Raw genomic sequence first — 21,176 nt, 5'->3', positions numbered from 1 at the left:
GTTTTCCTACACCTATGCTCCTAGATTTTTCTTAAGGAAACTCCTATTTCTATCATTGAGGCAGTGATATAAATTTAAAAGTAATGTAGAAGATGTATTTAAATTTTCGTTAAACTAATCCTAATTTTTTTTCCTGATACACTAATGTGTTTTCAAAAACGACTCTTTAAAAAACATACTTCTATCAAAGTTCATAGAATATTTATAAGGAGATAATTAAAATATTAAAATGTTGTTAATGGATGAAGTGGATCCCTTTTCTGTTCTTTTTAATTTTTAACTTGTTATGAAGGTTGTGAAAACTGAATTAGATCGTTTTTGGGAATCTCCTCAGTGCCACTCAACTTTTTGCCTCATAATGATTTTGACTTTTTTGCGCGATCAGGTTTCAAAAGACCTCATTACATAATTCATCTTCAATTTCTTTAAGTGATTTGCTTCTGGAAGATTTTGAAAACCAACAATGAAACAAAAATTCGCAATATATTTCGAGACTTGGTTCATTTACTGACTGTCAGTAAACAAAACATTCATGGATCAAATAGCATATAATATTAAAATCATCTGGTATTCCTTTCACTGTATCATTTGATTTAAATAGGTTAATGTATGATTGAAATTCAATAAAAAAACAAGAACAATTTTTTTTATAGAAGTATTTGAACAGTGTTGTGATTGGTACGATACCTACATAGGTACAATGTACATATAATAAGAAAACTTAAATACAGTATCATTCAACAAAATGTTGTTAATCACCCTAAATTTTGTGATTTTTTTCAAAACAGAATTATGTTAATATTTCTGTGAAATACATTCGACATTCCACAAATGATTTTCCGTATCGAAGTTATTACCGTTCACCATATCAGCCGCAAGTTTGAGATCCTGAAATAGTAGGGATGAGTGGGAGTATGGGGCAATTTTTTTACGCGTCCGCAAATTGTATCTATAGGTATGAAACTTTACTATTCGATCTCCCATGATTTTCCACAATTTTTTTTCAAATGGACTTTTTCAAAATAACCAGAACTTAGGTTATAAAATAAGGTTGCCAAAAATTTTCTAAATAGCACGACTCAGGACCAAACAAATCCGGACCTAAAAACCTGGTAAATCCGGGAAGTTGATTTCAAATTTGTTGACCGAAAATCCGGACGATATACGGGTAAATTTGGTCAACAAAAATCAAGAATAAAAATGTTTTTGATTAAAATTTATCTGCAGATTTTAAATTGTATTTTAGGGCTTCCAAAAAACCTTTCATGAATACATTTATGAAACTTTTATAAAATTTCGTTTTGGACGCATAAATAAAAAAAAATTACAACAGATTTTTTGGTTTGATTTGGCAAATTAAGTGAATAGGTTCGGGCAACCAGGCCGGACCGAACTTTTCCCAAATTTTGTATGGTAAAAACATGAAAATCCGATAAATTACATTATTCGCCCGCTGAAATAAAAATCTTTGCTCTTGGTGGGGTTTCTGTTATTGTTTTTGATCATGTCATTATTTAAAAAATTTGTTATCAAAAACGAATGAATTTATTTAAAATGATTGAAATTATTTAAAGTGATGTCAATTAAATTTAAAGTTTTTCAATGTTAAAAGACATACCAGCAGCCGAATTCCGGTACTTGAGGAAAATCACCAAAAATCTCTTCTAGAAAAGAAATTCTAAAACTGTCGTTCTCTTCATAAAAATGACTTTTCTTCTCGGCTGATTCCGAAAAAGTAAAGAGAAAGAAAAAAAAGGTAAGAGAAGAAAAAAGTATAGTTCACCTATTCACCGCTAGACGTCTTTGACGTTTGTTGTCGGTGAGACTTTTCAAAACGACTTATTGTTGGCACCGTCTTTCTCCCATGTTAGTTTGTTTCCCGATATTGAGCATGGTAATTAGATAAAAATTATATTTGAAATACTGAAAACTATTTATAACAGCAATATTCAATATTGCTAGATAAAATACTTCAAATCTTGCTCACAACCGTGCATGCAATTAAATATGAAAAAAAAACATATCGTTGAGTGTTGAAGGCATAATTGGACATTTTTTAAAATGAAGCTAGAAAGTTACGTGTTTGTAAACCATCGGATGTGTTGAACGGCGACGAGGTTAATAGTTTTACCACTAAATTTGACGAAGTACAATTAATAAGGTTTAATCGATTACCTGAGCCAAGATATCGCAATGTTGTTAGAACCTGTATATGTATCGGAATTGTTGTGGTTCTTTCATCCTTCAATGGGATAGCCTTCAATGGTTGATCCAATAAATTAATAAATTTCTCAGCTAAACATTTTGGCATTCGAAAGAGTTTTTCGAAATTTACATCCGAAATATCATATGGATTACTTATATCTCTCGATTTTTTCTTGGCGTTTATACCACTTTTTTGCATAGTAATATGATACGATCATTTGCTCCATTATTTTCAATTTGTAATAGGTATTAACGTTTAATTTAACAAAAATCCTCGCTGAAAAGAAATGTCTTTTTAAATTTCCGAAGCAAAAATGCCGAAGAAATTAAAAATCTCGTTTTCTATTTCAAACGTCAAAAAAATGTCTTCTTTGACCGGAATGTCAATCTAAGACATTTTCACAACGAAAAAAATCCGAAGAGATTGAAAATCATGTTTTTTTAAACGTCAAAAAATGTCTTCTTTAAATTCACCAGAATTCCAAGATAAGAAAATTTAAAAATGTCTTCAATAATTTCTTTTCTTTCACGACATTTTTTGCCCGGAATTCGGCTGCAGAGCTAACAATTTTTTTCGATTTTTTCTGGTCGAGGGTCGCATGAAAAAGATTGAATTTTTTGAATCACGCAAAATTTAAAACTTGACAAGTTTTCGGTAATAAATCATTTTTTTCGATTTTTTCTGGTCGGGGGTCGCGTGAAAAACCTTGAATTTTATGAATCACGCAAAATTTAAAGCTTGAAAATTTTGTGGGAAAAAATATTTTTTTCCGATTTTTTCTGGTCGGGGGTCGCGTGAAAAACTTTGAATTTTATGAATCACGCAAAATTTTAAACTTGAAAATTTTTCGATAAAAAATTTTTTTTTCTCGATTTTTTCTGGTCGGGGGTCGCGTGAAAAATCTTGAATTTTATGAATCACGAAAAATCTTGAATTTTTTTAATTACGCTAAATTTTCAACATGAAAATTTTTCGACAAAAAATCATTTTTATCGATTTTTTCTGGTCTTAAATTTTAGACTTGAAAATTTTTCTGGAAAAATAATTTTTTTAAAAATATTTTCTCACTCGAATCACCATGAAAAAATCCTCTAGACAATAAGTTTCGCACAACACATTGATTCATTCCCAACGAATGTTTAGCTTTTCTTTTTAAACTCTATCACTCGATATCACTGATCAACAACTTTCTCCCATCATTTGCATTGTGATGTCATAACGCATAAAGCACCAATTGCAGTAATTTTTGGTTTTGTTCGAAATAAATTTTACATTTTTTCTGTCAAAAATGTTTTTATGAAAAAAGTGTTAATCTGCAGCATACATTTAGGGGTAAAAAATACTACAAAATATTATATTATCTTAAATCATGTAAATAAATCTTAGGATGAATGAAATTTTATTGTTAACAAACGCATAATGCAAAACAATCATATCCCAGCATATGGAAACGCAATTTTTGAGATTTAGTTAAGATTTGCATTTTTTTGCATTTAGCCCCAGTCAGCTAACTGAATTATAAACATATTTATTTAAAAAACTTTGGTGATTGTTCGAAAAATATTTATACACCAACAGTGTTGGTATTTGATATTGAAAGCAATATAAAGTTTGTAGGGGATATCATTAAGCTAGGGTTGCCATCCGTCCCGCAAAAGCGGGACATGTTCCGCTTTTTTATTGAATTTCCCGCTGTCCCGCTTTTTCCTCAAAATGTCCCGCTTTTTTTCTTGGAAAACTTTTACAAAGTCAACTGACTGACACCGTAAAAAATCAAACTTTAGTCTCAATTTGAATTCTATGATGAACAGAAAATTTTTCAAATCAACTTTTTCTTAAAAAATAAGCAGCATTTTTTCATAGCTTTTATAAGACAATACAGAATAAATCTAAGGCCCTTAGCATTAGAGTAAGATTCTGATTCAGTTAAGTGTTATTGCAGCACTTAAGCCAATGTATGAAAATTTTCTTCTTCTTCTTCTTCTTCTTCTTACATCAACATGGCCAAAACATGTAGGCATTTTGGAAAATGGAAGACTTGCGTCTATCATTTTTCTTTTCAGAGTATACCTGTTACATATTCCTATGCATTGCAGATATTACTACGGCCAGGCCAACCATGTGATGAAAACCGCGAAAGATACAGGATACAAGGACGGAATGAAGCGTGGAGATCCCTACCAAACGCTTCATATAATATTTTGAATATGTAAAGACCTAAATATGAATTTATGTCATTTGGGAAAGTATATATGGAATATTGATACATTAAATGCTGTTAAGAAATTAGAAAATTACGATACTTACCAACATTAAACTTACCGCAATAATAATTAGAATATAGAATATTACATTTGGGTTTCTGTAAATCAGCTATTTTCACATTATAAAAACAGTAAGTTTCAAGCATGGATTTTCATTAAAGTTCTCCCTTTAAAATAATTCTATTTTTGAACGAAAGATTCAAATTCTCTGGTTTTTCAATAATCCTAAAAAAATATCTTGAGCTTAAAAATTCAACAACATTCTCAAAGTTAAATGATCACATAAATTTTTAACGCTAATTGGCGTATAAAAATGAATAACTTTCTATCGGAAACTGCACTTGAAAATGTCGGGTTGGGCGGGTGTGTAATATCACATCCTACAGAACATACTTTCACAAAGTTTTAAATATCAACTCACGAAAAATCTAGAGAGAACGTGTACATGATTGAGTTTCTGTGCACAAAATTTCTAATCCTGTAGAATTCGACTCTGCTCAAAGTTTTTATTTTGTAATTACTTACTTTCATGACTTCTCAAATCCATTACTACTAAAATTTATGATGCTTGAGCAGCAACATTATAAAGAAAGAAATGCTGTAATTCTACAATAACAAGAAAAAAGGAGCTGTCTTAATATATAAGATCATCCTAATACAAAATAGATCGGAACGGGCTAACCGAGGCAGCATAACAGGATAACAGGACTCTTTTGTTGGCCGATCTGTTACCGCTTAATTCGCCGGAAGCGAGTTTCAGTAACGCCATAACCAAATTTGAATAAAAACAGATACACTTCTAGAGAACTTGTTTTCAAATATTTCTTTCTTCTTCACATGGTTCAATTTCGTATTTTTCATTTTTTCAAATAACGCTTCCATAGTCAAACAAATCTATCGAGATAATTTTCACGGAGCTGTCATAAACACAATTGATCACTTTTTTTTCTCATGGCCCAGATAATTATAAATTATAGAATTACAGAGATAAACTTTTTCGACGGAATCTTAGTTAAATTTCCAAATTTTACACACCACCTTTTTTGATTCAATTGTCCAAAGTATATAAAGATGGAAGTTTTCTTGATGTTTTCATACTTTTGAACAAATTACCAAAAAAAAAAACTAATTTTTATAAAAATTACACAACGGTTTTTTACGCGGTATCAAATCCGCCGTTCACATGAACGTACATAAACGACTTGAAATCTTTCTCTGAAAAACGTGTTAATCATGAAAGTCATGTAAGAAAAACAGAGCAAAATCAATCTGCGTTAAAAAAAAACCTTAGTTTTTTCTATGAACAACTTTGGCTGATGGTAAACGAATAAGTTTGGCTACAAAATTAACCTTTTTTTTTTTTTAAATTTTTAAATGTCCCGCTTTTTTCCGCTGTGTCCCCATTTTTTTCGTGAAAAGTCCCGCTTTTTTCTGAAAGTATCTGGCAAGCCTACATTAAGCCAATCCGTCATACGAGGTAAAGTTTTTCACGGCATCAAAAAATTTAAAAATTTGTACATCTATTGCTCGATTTTTCAATTTTTTTTTTATGAAAATCGAAAACTTTAAAAAACTTTTTCATGAGGTTAAAAACTATGTCATCATCAATTTTTTATCATTAAATGATAACTTTATTACAGTATATTGAAATAAAAATTGAATGAGTGTTGTGGTATACAAATGTTGCATCTAACCCTCCTTTTATATGATGCCCCGTTTGACGGGGCCTCTAATAAAATTTAAGTTGTAGTCTGTTTTAACTCCTAAAACATTTATTTATATCAATAAGAAATCACCCGTCAAACGTAGGTAGAGAGTTAACAAATCATGCGGCTTGTTACTTGATGATCACTATAGAGCGTTGCGAAGCTGTGCTCACTTACCTGCGTTTTAGTACCCCACACTGAAGGCTGTCAGTATTTTTAACTTGTTGAAGGATTTCGGAGTTATACCATTTACCAAATATATTTTATTGAAATTTCGTCTTTTTTTATTCTAGTCATTAAAATAAATCTGACTCATTGATCCGATTTCAAACAACAAATATTAAAGAATGCTTGCATTAAGTTCAACAATCACCTCGAATCTTCAACTACAGTCCATTAACGGTTTTTCATTGAATAGTTTGTGTTCAACGTATATACCTATCGAGCTTTTTGCTATTTTCCAGCTGGTTTGGGAAAATGTATTCTACATAAAGAGAATGGCTTGGCTTTGTGGATATCCGGCACGTCAGTTCGTTAAATGTTCCGACAGTTTTTTTTATCCTCCGGGAATTGAGGATACTTTTCCAACACTGATAGAACGCCTTTCCATTACATCTAATATATTTCGCATTGTTTGTCATTTGGCGTCAGAACATGTTTCCTGATGACAAGGATCAAGGTAGAGTGACGTACTCTGATCTTTCATTTAAAAATTCTATTCTCAATTTTGTATCATCTAGTTACACTAACAGTCGCTTGCCGATAGATGCCGTGAACTAGCATTTTCTGAAAAGGCTAAGGGCTAACAAAAACATTTTCATGTTCATCTATTTTTTTTCATGCAGCTGCTGTCAACTTAAAATAGTCGAATATTGCACAACATTGTCACTGTTACCATTTGGCTCATTGTTTAGTCGATTTGTTATATCTATCATTTAGAATCTTTATTTACATACATTCTAACAATTTGTGACAGTGGAACCTAAACGTAACAGAGATAAAGCAAGAATAATGAATTTATTTCAAAGAAACTAAATTTACATTTCCGGTGAATGATATGGGCTCACACTATCAAGCACCTGCCAAATTATAACAAAAGTAAAGACAATGATTCTTGAATTTGAAATATCGCCATAAGATTTCGATTTATGTAGCGGCTCTGATTATTTTATCTTTAAAATTAAGGAAAAGAGAAAATATTGCTCGTTTAATTTGACCTCTAGCTAGTTGGATTTTTTGATGCAATTAAAAGTGGAGCGTTAAGCATTCGTTTAGAATAAATTATTACCAGGGTAAAAGCACAGTTTTCCGAACACCAACTTCGAAACCGAAGAAATATTTTCTATGAAAAAACGGCGCCACTCTTTCAGAAATCATTCAGATTCAACCCAAGCAACCAAAAGTCACAGAAGGCTTTGAAAGTTACATATAGTCTGAAAAAGATAAACAACTGTCCAATTCCCTTGAGTTTTCTTTATGTACTCATAGATAAACTTGAAAGTTGCAAAAGTGATTTATATGTAAATTGTAGGTGACTTATTTAGCCCAATTCCCATGAGTGAATTATATTAATGACAGGAAGCTCGCAAAGGTGATTTGTATGTACGTTGTAAGGGACTTAAGTCACAAAAAGGGCACAAAAGTACTTAATACGAGATTTACTAAGCCACAAAACGTGCTTTGAGGCTTTCTTCCTGGCTGACTGGATGTCTGATTGGGACGGTGCGCCTGCAGGTATGCTACGAAATCCCTGGCCTTGTGGTAGCGTGTCGATTGTCGATTGTCACCACGAAGTTCGGGGTTCGATCCCGAAGCCAGACAATTTTTTTTCAATAAGTAATTTGATTACTTGAAAGTCCATTCTGATGCGATATATGTATAATGTAGGAAAGAAGCAATTGATCAGCAAATTGAACGAATTTCGGCAAACCAAAATTTGTCGAAATTTGGATCCGGCGCTTGGCATCATGGCGGCACCATTTACTGAACACAGTAAATACACTGACATGACACTCGGAACAAAAATCCGATCATTTTCTGTCTAATCTTCCCCCCTTTCGTTGGTAAGTGAACCTTGCAAAATTTGACAACAATTTACCTGTTTATCCCGATTGTATCGTCGAAATTGTCTTTTTTTTTTCTTAAAAGTTGGGTAGCACGTTCCAACTGGGATAGCATTTCATGAAAGTGATCGAAAATTGGTAAATTATCCAACAAACGAAATCGAGTGTCCAGTCAGTATTTATGATCAGTGGCAAATTGCAAAAGAAGGTAATAAGAAGAAGGGTTAAGTTGAACTAGAGAGAACGATTTTTTTGGTCCAATTCTCGATTTTAAGAAGCTGAATTAAAGGCAGCTGGGAGCTGAATAGAAGGTCATATAGACTTGTTTGGAACTTAGAAGTATCAATAAGAATTTTAATTTTGGGATGCAAAACCAACTTTAAATCAACGATGAACTTTTTGGTACCTGTTTTATGGAACTTTTGGTTGCTTGGGTATTATATAATAACATTCATGGCATGACGATAATATGCAATTTGCTGCTCTGAATTAAAAAAAAAAAATCTAAATTCTGACCAAATACGTCAAAGTTTGAGCATAACATTCAGTTTAACATTCTTTTCTACGTTAATGAAAAAAAAAGAAATGTAGGTAAAATGCACTACTTCGCCCGCCTCATTGATCTAAGCCAATTATTTGTAGGATTTGGTTTAATCTGTGTGTGTACTAAGATTTTGTGTTCCAGCATCTGTCTCTTAAAATTAGACTTTGATGAAAATTTAATTATTAAAAGATAATTTTCGAATATTATTGTTTCAATTGATTCGTGTTTGAGAAGTGTTCGCTTACTTATGCTTTTAGCCTAGCTTGTGACATGAACGTCCATATTCTCAACATTCATCATAAACCAAGAAAACCGGAAGGATTCTATCTACTAATTGCCTGAATTGATGAAGAAAGCGATCAGGATTTTTGTAACCAAATATCGAAAATGTGAGTATACGTACCAATAGGTCAATAACAAACAAGGATAATTTTCTTTTCCGTGCTTAATGTATTAAATTCTAAAAAAATATAATTGATTTTAAATCAAATCACTTAACATGAATAAATACAAAATAAACAAAAAAAACCCGATTTTTTTTACCGTTGAGAAGTGAGCAAGATATGAGTTGAGCAAGTAAAAATTGCTTTATTACAATGAAAAATGTCCCGTGCCTATGATGTGAGGCTTCACTGAATATCTGTTGATTGTATTGGATTGTTTAAATATTTACTTCGTTTTACGGCTTTGAACTTTATTTTTAACTACACTATGTACAACGGTTTTTCATTGGTTTTTCAATGAATTTATAAATTCCTCGTTTTTGTTTATCTTACCGCTGATATTTTTTTCCTAAATTCAATTCTAACTATTTGATTTCTATTTCCTAGCTTCGTTCTAAAAATTGTTCACAAGCCTGTTGTATTAATTCATTGTAGATTTTTCGACCTTCTTTCACTGATCAGTGTAAAACAATATACTATTTTCCTCGAAAACGTGCGCTCATTTTGAGTTCAATTTTCTATTTACAAAAGATCATCTAAAGGTACCGCCAAATCAATCATTGATTTCTTCAGATTTTTATATCTCAACGTCGTGTCACAAACGCTCCTCTTCTCACACAATCCCGAACATCTACTCATGTACGCTAAAAACGTCGATACAAAACTGTAACATTTGTAGAAAAAACAGGACGAAAATGATGTACAACAACAACTCGATGAATCCTCGTTCGTGAATTTTGGTGAACTATTTACACCGAGACTCATTTGTATTCAATATTTATCCTATTTATAAACATTCGGAGTAATTTTGGGTTGGGTGATGAATTGCGCCGTTGTTTTTGGTAATGCTTCAGCAAGTGATTGGTAGCAACATGAGGATGCGATGCGGTTTCTCAAAAAATTGATATAGTCTTACTGATAACTATCACGTCGTTGTGAATTGACTTAATTTTCATATTCGTTCATCGCGTAGGTCTGCAAAAAAGAAAGAAAATAAAATATCCATTATTTAAGTGTTTACAATAAAAAATGCATATATATATATGAAGTAAACATTTAAAAAAACATAAAACCAAAAAAAAAACAGAGGGAAGTGTGCAGATTGAATCTGGATTGGTATGGTCAAATTAATTCTTAAATTATGTTATTGAATAATATTTTTACGAAAGTCTTTGGTTTGAGTTCGAAACCAAACAAAACAATTGCATCACAGTTAAAGTTAAAACATCTAAATTGAATTTTATTCTTCTTTCCATGTTGAATATTTTAATACATAAGATGCAGCTAAAACAAATGAACAAACGCTAGGAATGGGTTCGTTCTTTTTCCATTTACTTTAGGAATGAAACTTATTTACTTTGAATCTAAAAGAATCCTTTATGCTATGCTGATTATATAAATACAAACAATGATTTTTTTCTAGAAAATATTTTTTTTTTAAAGTTATTTCAGAAGCATAAATAAACTGCATATTGTGGAAATCTGAGTGTTTAATATTGGATTTGGTTTTAGTTGCAATAGCATGACATTTGGAAGATTTGAAGATCAACGACCTACTTATTGTTCACTCAGCAGGTTAAACTGAAAACATTGAAACATCTTTATTGAAAACATTCTTTTTTTGTAATAGGGCTCCCTCTCCAACAATTCCTAATTTTTAACATTTCAAGTTGTGTGTCCAATTTTCTGTCGAACAAAAGTTTTCTTTGAGTACATATGCGTGGAGTCTAGTATTTAGTGCCTGAATTTACAACATCAAGTTCAAGATTCAACAAATACGTATAACTGTAATGATTTTCTAATACCTACATATTGCCATTCTGTCTTTGAAAAACTTAAAAATAGCGTCTATAATATTTTGTTTCAGATTCTCGAAGAATGAAGCAATCTCGAACATTGACTTTTAGGGGAATGTGTCTCGAACACTACGAGTTAAACTTTTCTGCTTGGTTTGAAATGCATAATTCAGTACCTACTGCTTAATGTAAAGTGAAATATGTTAAACTTATTTATGTAAGGAATAAAATTCTAAGTGGAAGTACAAAAAAAATGTACAGAAAAAGCGATTTCAACAGAACGAAAACGACGAAAAATTAACATAACCTAATACACAATCATGCTTGCAGTAGTTTATCTAGGAAAATACATCATTTGATTGAACACTCACCTGAACACGTTTGTTCGAATTTTTCAGAGGTTTCGGAAAGTTTTGTAGAACAGAAAAATTATCCAATTCTCGTATTTACATTTATTATTTATATCTTAAAGATGATTGATTGATTGTACATTATAGGATCGAGGTACAATTTTTATCTATTATAATATCAGTTACTGCACCGCTTGAGATTTTGTGTGTGTGTGTCGTGAATAAAACTTACTGAAAATCTGATGCTGCATCAAACAAATTTCACTAGGAATGCTTAATTTTGTGGCATTTGTGAGAAGTTTCTAAACATGTGCACATGTTCCTATTGAAGGGGTTCTGCGGATTTGTTGTAGCTGGTTGGTGGAATCAAAGCAATAATCCGGAAAAGGTTTTCTATTGGGATTGCGTTTTTCAAGTATGTTAATTACTGAAACTATCAAACATCTTTTTTATCAGCGGAATTCAAGGAAATGTGAAAAATGAAGAGATAAATTGATCATGGTTGGATGTTTTTCTAGTCGAGAAAAATCATAACTTCTTATTTTTAATAGAAAAAAGCGATCTCATTTAAATGACGACGAACCCGCCACTTCACTCATATTAATGAATGCAAGCATGCTTGGCATCGCTCCTCAGATTAGTATACGTTCAGAGTAAGAGCGTGTATTTTTTCCGCTGTGCTTTTCCCAGACGGAGAAACTTTAAAAAATGCTCAGTTAGCGCCAGAGCGACCAAGCGTCCACCCAAGTGTGGACACGAGAAGCAAGCAAACTGATGAAGTGCGTTCTCGAGTTCTCGGTGCAGATAAATTCGTTCGCACTCGGGCGAAAGAGAAGCTTCCCAGAAATCTCGGTTAGTCTTCATCGGTTGCGTCTGGATCGATGTTTCGAAGTGCGTCAGAATTTACAATGCAGAACATAAATCTAGCGGAACTAAATTAATAACGCCAAAGGTAGTTAAGATAGACTGCTGGTGTCTTCGACAACATTGCTCTGTATAACAATGCGCATATTTTGATATGAAATATAAAGTCGAGCGGTCCACCAATAGCGAGATAAAAATGATAACTTTCATGTTTAGCATTTAGAGCTAAAGTTTATTCTACAAAGTTATTTATCTTAATAAAATACACAATTTTGCAAAACATGTCAAAGTTTTACAAGTTGAACCCAAGGAGATATGGTAAAATTAAAAAAAAACCTCTCGACTTCAAATTTTATATCAAAATATGCAAATTAGCAACTTTACCCAAAACACCTATCTTTTCATTCCTGAGCGATATTAATTTAGTTCCTCTAGAATGATGTTCTGCACCAGCACCAATGATAAGCTACGAAAGCTTTCTTCGGTCGAAAAATATCAAAAACGTAGCGATGAAGGAAAATAAATTCTGAATTTTACGATTTGTGAAGGTTTTGCAGTTTTATTTCTAAAAGTTGTCCCAGATCCCTGTGTAACTTTCACGGTTTGTTAAATAGACAAAATTTTTTGTATAATTTTAGTAAATGTTACTTTGCGAAGCGCTGCTTTTGTAAATTAATGCTGCCCACGTACGAAATTAAAAGTACATAAACTTAAGTATACAGATTCATCCGTGCTAGCTCGGTGTTTCAATGAAATTTTCGAGAAAAGTTTGGTCCGGCCCTGATGCCCGGATATTGTGAAAAAACTACTTGGATTTGGCCCAGTTTTTTCCACATTATTTGTAAAATGAAACAAGAAAATTGAATTCAGTATAAAATTGTTTATCGAAAATCGGATTTATGAAAGGTTTCATAAAAAAAACTTTCTTTCGAATGCTAAGTCGTTTTTCTACACTAGTATTTCTAGAATTTTCTCAGATTTGACCGGATATTGCTCGGTTTTTGGAATGGAAAATTTTAGATTATTTACCCGATTTCACAATGTTTTTCAAATAATTTGCAAGGAAGTGTTCGGCTCGGCTAAACACAAAAATCGGAGCAACCGTCGGAGATTTGTGAACGTTGATCGGCAGAGCAGTGCACTCGGAAGCCGAAGTGAGTAAAGTGTAATTCGTTCTCTGCTCTGTTCTGTTCTCGAGGTGTTGGACAAGCATGAATGCAAGTTTGTAGGGCAATACTAGATCTGTAAAAATTATTTAGGGGAGAATGAGGATACTTGATCCCTGGGGATACTTGATTCCTTAGCTATATCTCGAAACTGGAATGTCTTACAAAGATCAAATGTTCTAGAAAAATGTGCCAAAATGAGCAAAATAACAATGCAAGTTTAAAATTTTTTAACAAAATAATTGTTTGAGTAATTGAACTTTGTTTGAAAAATTTCACAAAATGTAATTTGAAGATCTTTTTTCATCACTTCAAAATGTTCCTTACATGGGAAAATTATGAAAAAAATATTTGTTCCAATGTATCAATCGTTCGAGCGTAAAATGAACCTCATAATGCCATATTTTCAAAGCAATGGAAAACTCTGAACTATTTTCAGAAAAAGTTTTCTAAAATGTTGATTATGGGTATAATTGATCCCCTAGAGTTGGGTACAATTGATCCCCCTTCCAAACGGCATATTCTTCTTCTGAATTGATCGTTATGATTGCTGATCACGAAATTACTAATATTTATCCAAAAACTAATATTTATCAAACAATTGTCAGAAGAAAAGACCAAAAATAATTTATTTTCTCTTAATTATAAAAAATAGCGCCTTTAAGTATGCAATGTTATTAGCGTTGAGACAAAGTTACAGAATTTTCTTCTTATGTCTGCTATAAATTGTGAGATAAGAACAAATATGACCAAAATAGTCAATTAACATTCTATCTTGGGGTTTTGTTTGATTTTTATACAAGGATTACGGCTTCCTGAATAAAAGATCAAGTCTCATTCAATAGGGGATCAAGTATCCCCTGACTTCAGAAAAATCGCATTTTTTTTACTCCCACGAAAATGCTTCTATTTCTTCAACGGGTTTAAGTATCGTTCTGATTTTTGGAGCATAGAAACTTGAAGTTACAAGCTGTCAGAAAATGTCAAAGACGGCGAGTTGCTAAATTTTTCCAAAAAGATATGGTGAAAATAAGAAAAGGGGATCAAGTATCCCCACTCTCCCCTACTCATTCGGATAATTTAATCGCATCAATTGGTAAGGGAAAGGTTTCCGAAATGGGCCTATCGGGTTAAATGACCCTACGGCTGTTTGATGAAATGGCTGACAAGACGGCTTATCTGATCAATGCATTTTGAGGGTGATACGCTTAGAACATAAGGCAAGAAAAAATTTTATGAATTTACAAACTCAAAAAAAATGAAAAAATCATACAAGGTTTTGATACATTTTGATGTATTATTTCGACTTTTAAAAATTATACGTAAAGAAGCTTAAAACAAAAACTAGGATGGTTTTGGTTTCTTACTCAAATGAACTTTAGAAATTAAACATATTTAAACATTATCGTAAAATAACAGGTTAAATAGAATAAATAAATGATTTTTATCATTGAACCTTCAAATCTAAGCTCTGAATAACATCTTAAAAGAGAATTGAAGATCTAAAAACATGTTTGATAAAGTTTTTCTCATGGATGAACTGCCTCCATAGTATGGCAACCCTAACTTTTGTTTTATTCCATAAAATTATAATATTCATAGATTTTTATAAAACTTCAGCTTTGTCGTACGAAAATTATTATTTTCTATCAGTTTCAATGAAATAAAACGGAAATATTGCCCAAAAAAACAGAAATTTTGTTCAAAACATAAATAGGCGCATTTAGCCCGCACGGTTTGAGGTTCGGCATTTTAGACAACATTTATAATAAAATCATTTTCTTGGAAACAAAAGAAAATTTTAACATAAAAATTACTCCAATGTATAGAAAACAGATGCCTGCACACGTGTATATAGTTTTTGTACACATATTCGACGTCATATTTTATAAAATCAGTGTTCTGCTTAATAGGCGCATATCTATAGCCTGCTCCTCCCCTAATTGGAACGGTTTTTTTATTAATTTGTTTTCAATAACATTTTTCAGTGTTTTACTACCAACGAGATCTAGGATGAATCGAATTCAAACAAATATCAAATTTTCATACATGAATAGATTAAGAAAAAGTTTTTCATAACTATTCATGGTTTTGAATCACAGCTCAGAATCTATATTATGAAATATTCAACCATTCATACTGTTTTGAATTCATATTAGGAATGTAATCGAAATTAAGGCAACATATCATAACTGACAGATTTAGGAAAAGGAAGGTTTAGGAAAATTTTTGATTTTTTTTGACAAACCTGGAAAAATCTAACCCGTTGATTTAAAAACAATTCAACATAAAAAGAGAAATTCCAGACACAATGAGAATATTATTTAAAAATTTCAATTCAAATTAGGGAAAAAGTGAAAGTGACCACTTTTCTAATATAAATGTTGAAAATCGAGCACCCCAGGAGCGTTCAGTTCGTTTTTCGGATTTTCTCATGAGTTGATTCGCTCAAAAGTTTTATTTTTGGGTATGTTGTTAGGAACTCAAGTAAAAGTGTCAATTTTGCGAAAATGTGGATAAATCACCGCAATAAAAGCTATCAACATACAGGCGTTACATTTGTGCATTGTTTGATGCGTTGAAGATTCATATCCGGCTCTGAGCACATTTTGCAATTGCTGCTTTCTAGGCGACCTATGTTTTAAGGCAGTAGTTTTTGTTCGTTTGGCAAAAAATGGCAAAAGAACGATACTTGAACCCGTACACGAACTAGAAGCATTTTCGTGGGAGTAAAAAAATTTGCGATATTTTTGAAGTTGAGGGAGACTTGATCCTCTATTGATGGAGACTTGATTCTTTATTCAGGAAGCCCTAGTCTAGTCCTTAGAAAAAAAAAATTAAACAAAACCCCAAGATAGAATGTCATTTCACTTTTTTGGTCAAGTTTGTTCTAATTTCTCAATTTATAACTGACAGAAGAAAAATATTCTATAACTTTGTCTCAACGCTTATGTCATTGCATACTTAAAGGCACTTTTTCTTATAATCAAGAGAAAATGAATTATTTTAGCCCTTTTCTTCAGACAATTGTTGGATAAATATTAGTTATTGGATAAATATCAGTAATCTCGCAATCAGCAATGATTACGATCAATTCAGACGAAGAATACACCGTTTTTAACTCTAGGGATCAATTGAACTCATAATCAACATTTTAGAAAACTTTTTCTGAAAAAAGTTAAGAGTTTTCCATTGCTTTGAAAATATTATGAAGTTCATATTACGCTCGAAAGATTGATATATTGAAACAAATATTTTGGTTATAATTTTTTGATGTAGGGAACATTTTAAAGTGATGAAAAGATCTTCAATTTGTAAAATTTTTCAATTTCAAAGTTCAATTACTCAAACAATAATTTTGTTAAAATTGTTTGAGCTTTAAGCACTGTTGTTTTACCCCATTTGGCACATTTTCCTAGAACATTTGATCTTTGTAGGACATTCCAGTTTCGAGATATAGCTAAGGAATCAAGTATCCCCAGAGATCAAGTATCCTCACTCTCCCCTATATTTTCGATAGCATCGGATCTCGTGTGTTGCAACATATATTACACACAATAATCATTGAAATATGCCTTACCCATAGGACCATGAACTTATTTCAATATTTTGGACGGTTCGAGCAATAAAGTTACGTATTCAATTTAATGACGCCTTGTAAATCTCGGTTTCACACGCTGTAATATGTTTGTTTTGCGTCACACGTTTGTTAACGTTAAATTTCCATCTATCCAAAAATTTGTTTTAAGATTTCAGTCAGTAGATTTTGTTGTAACAATCTTAACCCCTAAATGTATGCAACATCTCAATGTTCTTTTTATATCAGCTTTGGGAACAAAGAATATGTGAAATATAATTCGAAAAAAACCGGAAATTACTGCAATAAGTATTGTCATGTATTCTGACTTTTATGGCATCTCAAATTTGTCCAAAAATTACAGATTTTCTTACGTTTTCATTATATTGTTCATTTACAAACAAGTTACCTCTTTCTCTGGGTAAAGGTAAAAACGTATGTATATGTTCTTGGTTAATTAAATATTACTGAAGAAACTTTTTTTTTCTAACTACGTCTATGTATTGTCAAGTTAACCTTAAAACTTTTGATGCTTAGCAGTATGATTATCTGTGGACACAAGTTTTTCAGAAGCAATTGAAGTTGAAAAGTGTTGCATGTTACCCCAGTTGACGGTAATGTAATGTGAACATGTGCAAAATTTAGTAATAATCTGTTTAGTAGTTTTGAGATAGCTTCCAAACAATAAAAACATAGACAGCAAATTTTGCGCAAGGTTGTGGAAAATCCAGAAAAGTCCCACAGGTGGATCCTGATATAGCTATCAATGAACTATTTGAGCAGTACTCATGCCTTTCAATCATTTGAGTAAAATCATCCATGAAGGCGAGGAAGGTGAGGGTTTAATTTAAGCCCAATATAAAACATTCGACTCAGAAAGTGGTCAAGAAGATCTTCTAAGTGCCCATTATTTGAAATAAAAAAAAATCAAATGTAATTTTCACAAGAAAATGATGCATCTTTTTCGAGTACAGGCCTCATGCGAACTGCATCGTTAATAAAAAATCTCGAATTACGATGGATTCAAACTGTGAACGAAAATAAGAATTTCGAAGCAGAAATCAGAACCGAAAATATAAATAAAAATTAAAAAAAAAAAAAACTTTCAAACCAAATGGTTTTCAAGTTCAACACACTCAAAACTCTTATTCAGAATTTATAATTTTGCATAAGGAGTGAATTCGAAAAAAAATCAATACTTTGTTTTTTTAATAACTTTCGAATGCATGGATGAAAATTTATAAAATGTTCAGTGAAGCTGCCTATTAATGTATTGTATAAATACGTGTAAAAATTTTATGACAAGCTGCTTAGTAGTTCGCTGCAAGCTTGGAAATTTCAAATTCTAAAATTTTTACACCGCACATAACTTTTTTTGATTGTATTTGCGGTCAGAAAAAGCAATAAAATTTTTGGAAGCGATCCATTCAGTCCAAAATTAGCGCAACGAGTTATAATTTTGTATGGAAATTTGTATGGCAAATCAAAATTTTTCATTCAAAAATCGCCAGAGATGTACTGAAAATTCCAAAAAATATAACTTTGGATGAAAGTTTTTTTTTGATTCTTGCAGTTCAATTCCCTTGTGCAAAGCACAAACCTAACTTGTATCCCAGAAAAGTTATTCGATGTCATATAATTTTTTTTCAAAATTATTTTTTTAAATTTTTGCGTTTTTGTCTGTTTATTTGAAACTGTGTAACCGTAGGATGAAAATAAAAAAAAAATCAAAAAACTGTTTTGCAATGCCAGAGAATTTCTTGATTTATATAACCTTTGCAAAAACATTCCATGCAATTATTGACAGCTCTAGCAAGCAAAGTCTGCCATTTTTAAATTCTTTTCAATGGATTCAGATTTTTTTTTTATTTTGAAATAGTTATTACTTTTTTCATGAAATTCTTAGCTGCTTGTCATGTTAGCAAACAATTAAGCTTAAGAATGGTCAAAACCAAAAATCAAAGACCAACTTCATGTCAAGCTTATTTGAGTTTTCTGGATGATTTAATGTGCAAAAATTTTTTCTTCCATACAAATTTCCATACAAGATTTAAACGCGTTGCGCTAAGTCAGGAATCAATCAAATCATCTCAAATTTTACAATGACGCTTGGTGACCCAAAAGGCATCTAAAAAACATATGGGAGAAAAAAGTCATTTTTTGCAGCGGTTAGGCAGGATCAACAAAAATCCAGGAAAGTCCCACTGAGAGACCCAAAAACAGCTGGAAATCAACTATTCGACCAAAATTCATATGGTAAATCGCTAAAGGAGTCCCAGAGGATCTAACCGCGAGCTAAAATTTGAGTATAAGTGAAGAGGATTGCTTCCATGAGGTTAAGGAATCTGAGAAGTTTTATCAAGCGCAATTCAAATTTTTTTAAGGGAAATGATCGCAAAATATTTGGACCGCTAGCAAGGAGAAAGTTTGAAATATTTCGTAATGGTCAGCAAATCGAACTGTTTAGCGAGCACCAGGCAGGTTTCCAGCCAAAAACTTGTTGTTGACAAGTCTCGCCTAAATGTTTCGGAGATATACAAGGACAAAAAATGAAAAATTTGATGTCTAGTATTTGAGTCTGAAGAAAGGGCCAAAATAATTAATTTACTCTTAATTCTAAAAAATAGCGCCTTTAAGTATGCAATGTTATTAGCGTTGAGAAAAAGTAATAGAATTTTCTTCTTCTGTCAGCTATAAATTGTGAAATGATGACAAACACGATCAAAATAGTCAATTAACATTCTATCTTGGGATTTTGTTTGATTTTAATACAAGGATTAGGACTTCTTGAATAAAAGATCAAGTCTTCTTCAAGTCTCCCCTAACTTCAGAAAAATCGCAAATTTTTTACTTCCACGAAAATGCTTCTAGTTCATCTACGGGTTCAAGTATCGTTCTAGATTTTGGAGCATAGAAACTTGAAGTTACAAGCTGTCAGAAAATGTTAAAGACGGCGAGTTGCTAATTTTTTCCAAAAAGATATGGTGAAAATAAAAAAGGGGATCAAGTATCCCCACTCTCACCTAATGTTAAAAAATTAAGCCCCTTAATTTATGCCGCATCATTGTCCGTCTTTCGATTTTAATTGTGGTTGCGATGTTGTTTTTTTTGGACCGCGAAAAAATCTCAACTAAGAAACATCAAAATTCAGCATTATATATCTCAGAATTTATAGGACCAAAAGTTACAAATTTTGTATCTTTGAGCCACTGAAAGTGTTGCGTTCAATTTTGTAGAGTTTCATGATTATTTTAAATCATTTGAGTTTGTTCCGAAGTGCCTTAGCAATTGATAAACTAGCATTTTTAAATATTATGAGGGTATTTTGTATCCTTTATGATCTAGAAATTCATTAAATTCGATTGAAATTTTTTTTAAATCAAATTAAAAGTAGTCTTATACATTTCTGCAACCATATTCTACGTTCATCGGAGTCCAGTACTGGTTTGAAAATATGAAACATGCCACATTCCCCCTAAAAGAAAAAAAAAATATCGAAAAATATTGAAAAACATGATCAAACTTAACCCGTTTTCCGGTACCAACTTTTGTTTTTAAAATGTAAGTTCTGAAATGTTGAAATCCGTTCTAGATTGGAGATATGCATAGTAACTATACCTCAATTCATAAAATAAATGATTTAGTTTGATAAATCCTGGATTCTAAAATATTTATTCCAAATTCTTGAATCTTAACTTGAAATCCCATTTCTCATTTTGACTGAGAATTCTGAACAAATGAATCAGTCATAAGTATAAAATTCTGAAATCTGTTTACTGAACATTGACATTTGAAGTTTGAATTCAGAATCCCAAGCAATGAGTTTTGAATTCGGTACCCTGCATTACCCTGAGTTTGAATTAAAAGTTCAGAATCAGAATACAGGATCCTCAAACTACGGTCTTAAGGATCCGGAGCTCTGAATCAGGTTATGTCGTGAGACGGATCACCATGTAAATGAATAAAAAAAATAAGCTAAGGTCTGAAAACTCTGAATGTGAGTTCTGAATTTCGAATTCAAAAAATCATTCGGTAGAACCAGAGCTGCAAATATCTTATCGAATTTAATTTGAGTTTTTTTTTAATATAAAAATGCTAGAAATCTTCGGATTGATTTTTCTTATTTCAGAATAAAACTACGCATGCTGGTCTGGGGATCTTAATTGGAATTTGGTGTTTAAGATTGCTTACCCTCTG

The 21,176-nt window shown here is 31.8% G+C and overlaps 1 protein-coding gene across 4 annotated transcripts in view; it reads right to left on the bottom strand.

Annotated features, from left to right (window-relative positions):
* Nucleotides 1–6,437: 6,437 nt before the first annotated feature.
* LOC129750105 (gamma-aminobutyric acid type B receptor subunit 1) overlaps nt 6,438–21,176 on the bottom strand; it is a 349,408-nt gene continuing 334,669 nt past the window's right edge. For all 4 annotated transcript variants that reach the window (XM_055745326.1, XM_055745327.1, XM_055745328.1 and 1 more), the window contains exon 17: nt 6,438–10,201. In XM_055745326.1, the coding sequence (XP_055601301.1) occupies nt 10,179–10,201 (23 nt within the window). In that variant the 3' untranslated portion in view covers nt 6,438–10,178. The remainder of the gene's footprint in view (nt 10,202–21,176) is intronic.

The sequence above is a fragment of the Uranotaenia lowii genome, chromosome 2, assembly GCF_029784155.1.
Source record: "Uranotaenia lowii strain MFRU-FL chromosome 2, ASM2978415v1, whole genome shotgun sequence".
In the NCBI taxonomy this organism is placed as follows: Eukaryota; Metazoa; Arthropoda; class Insecta; order Diptera; family Culicidae; genus Uranotaenia; species Uranotaenia lowii.
The sequence above is the reverse complement of the archived record's forward strand: the minus strand, read 5'-3'. Positions and strand labels throughout refer to the sequence as shown.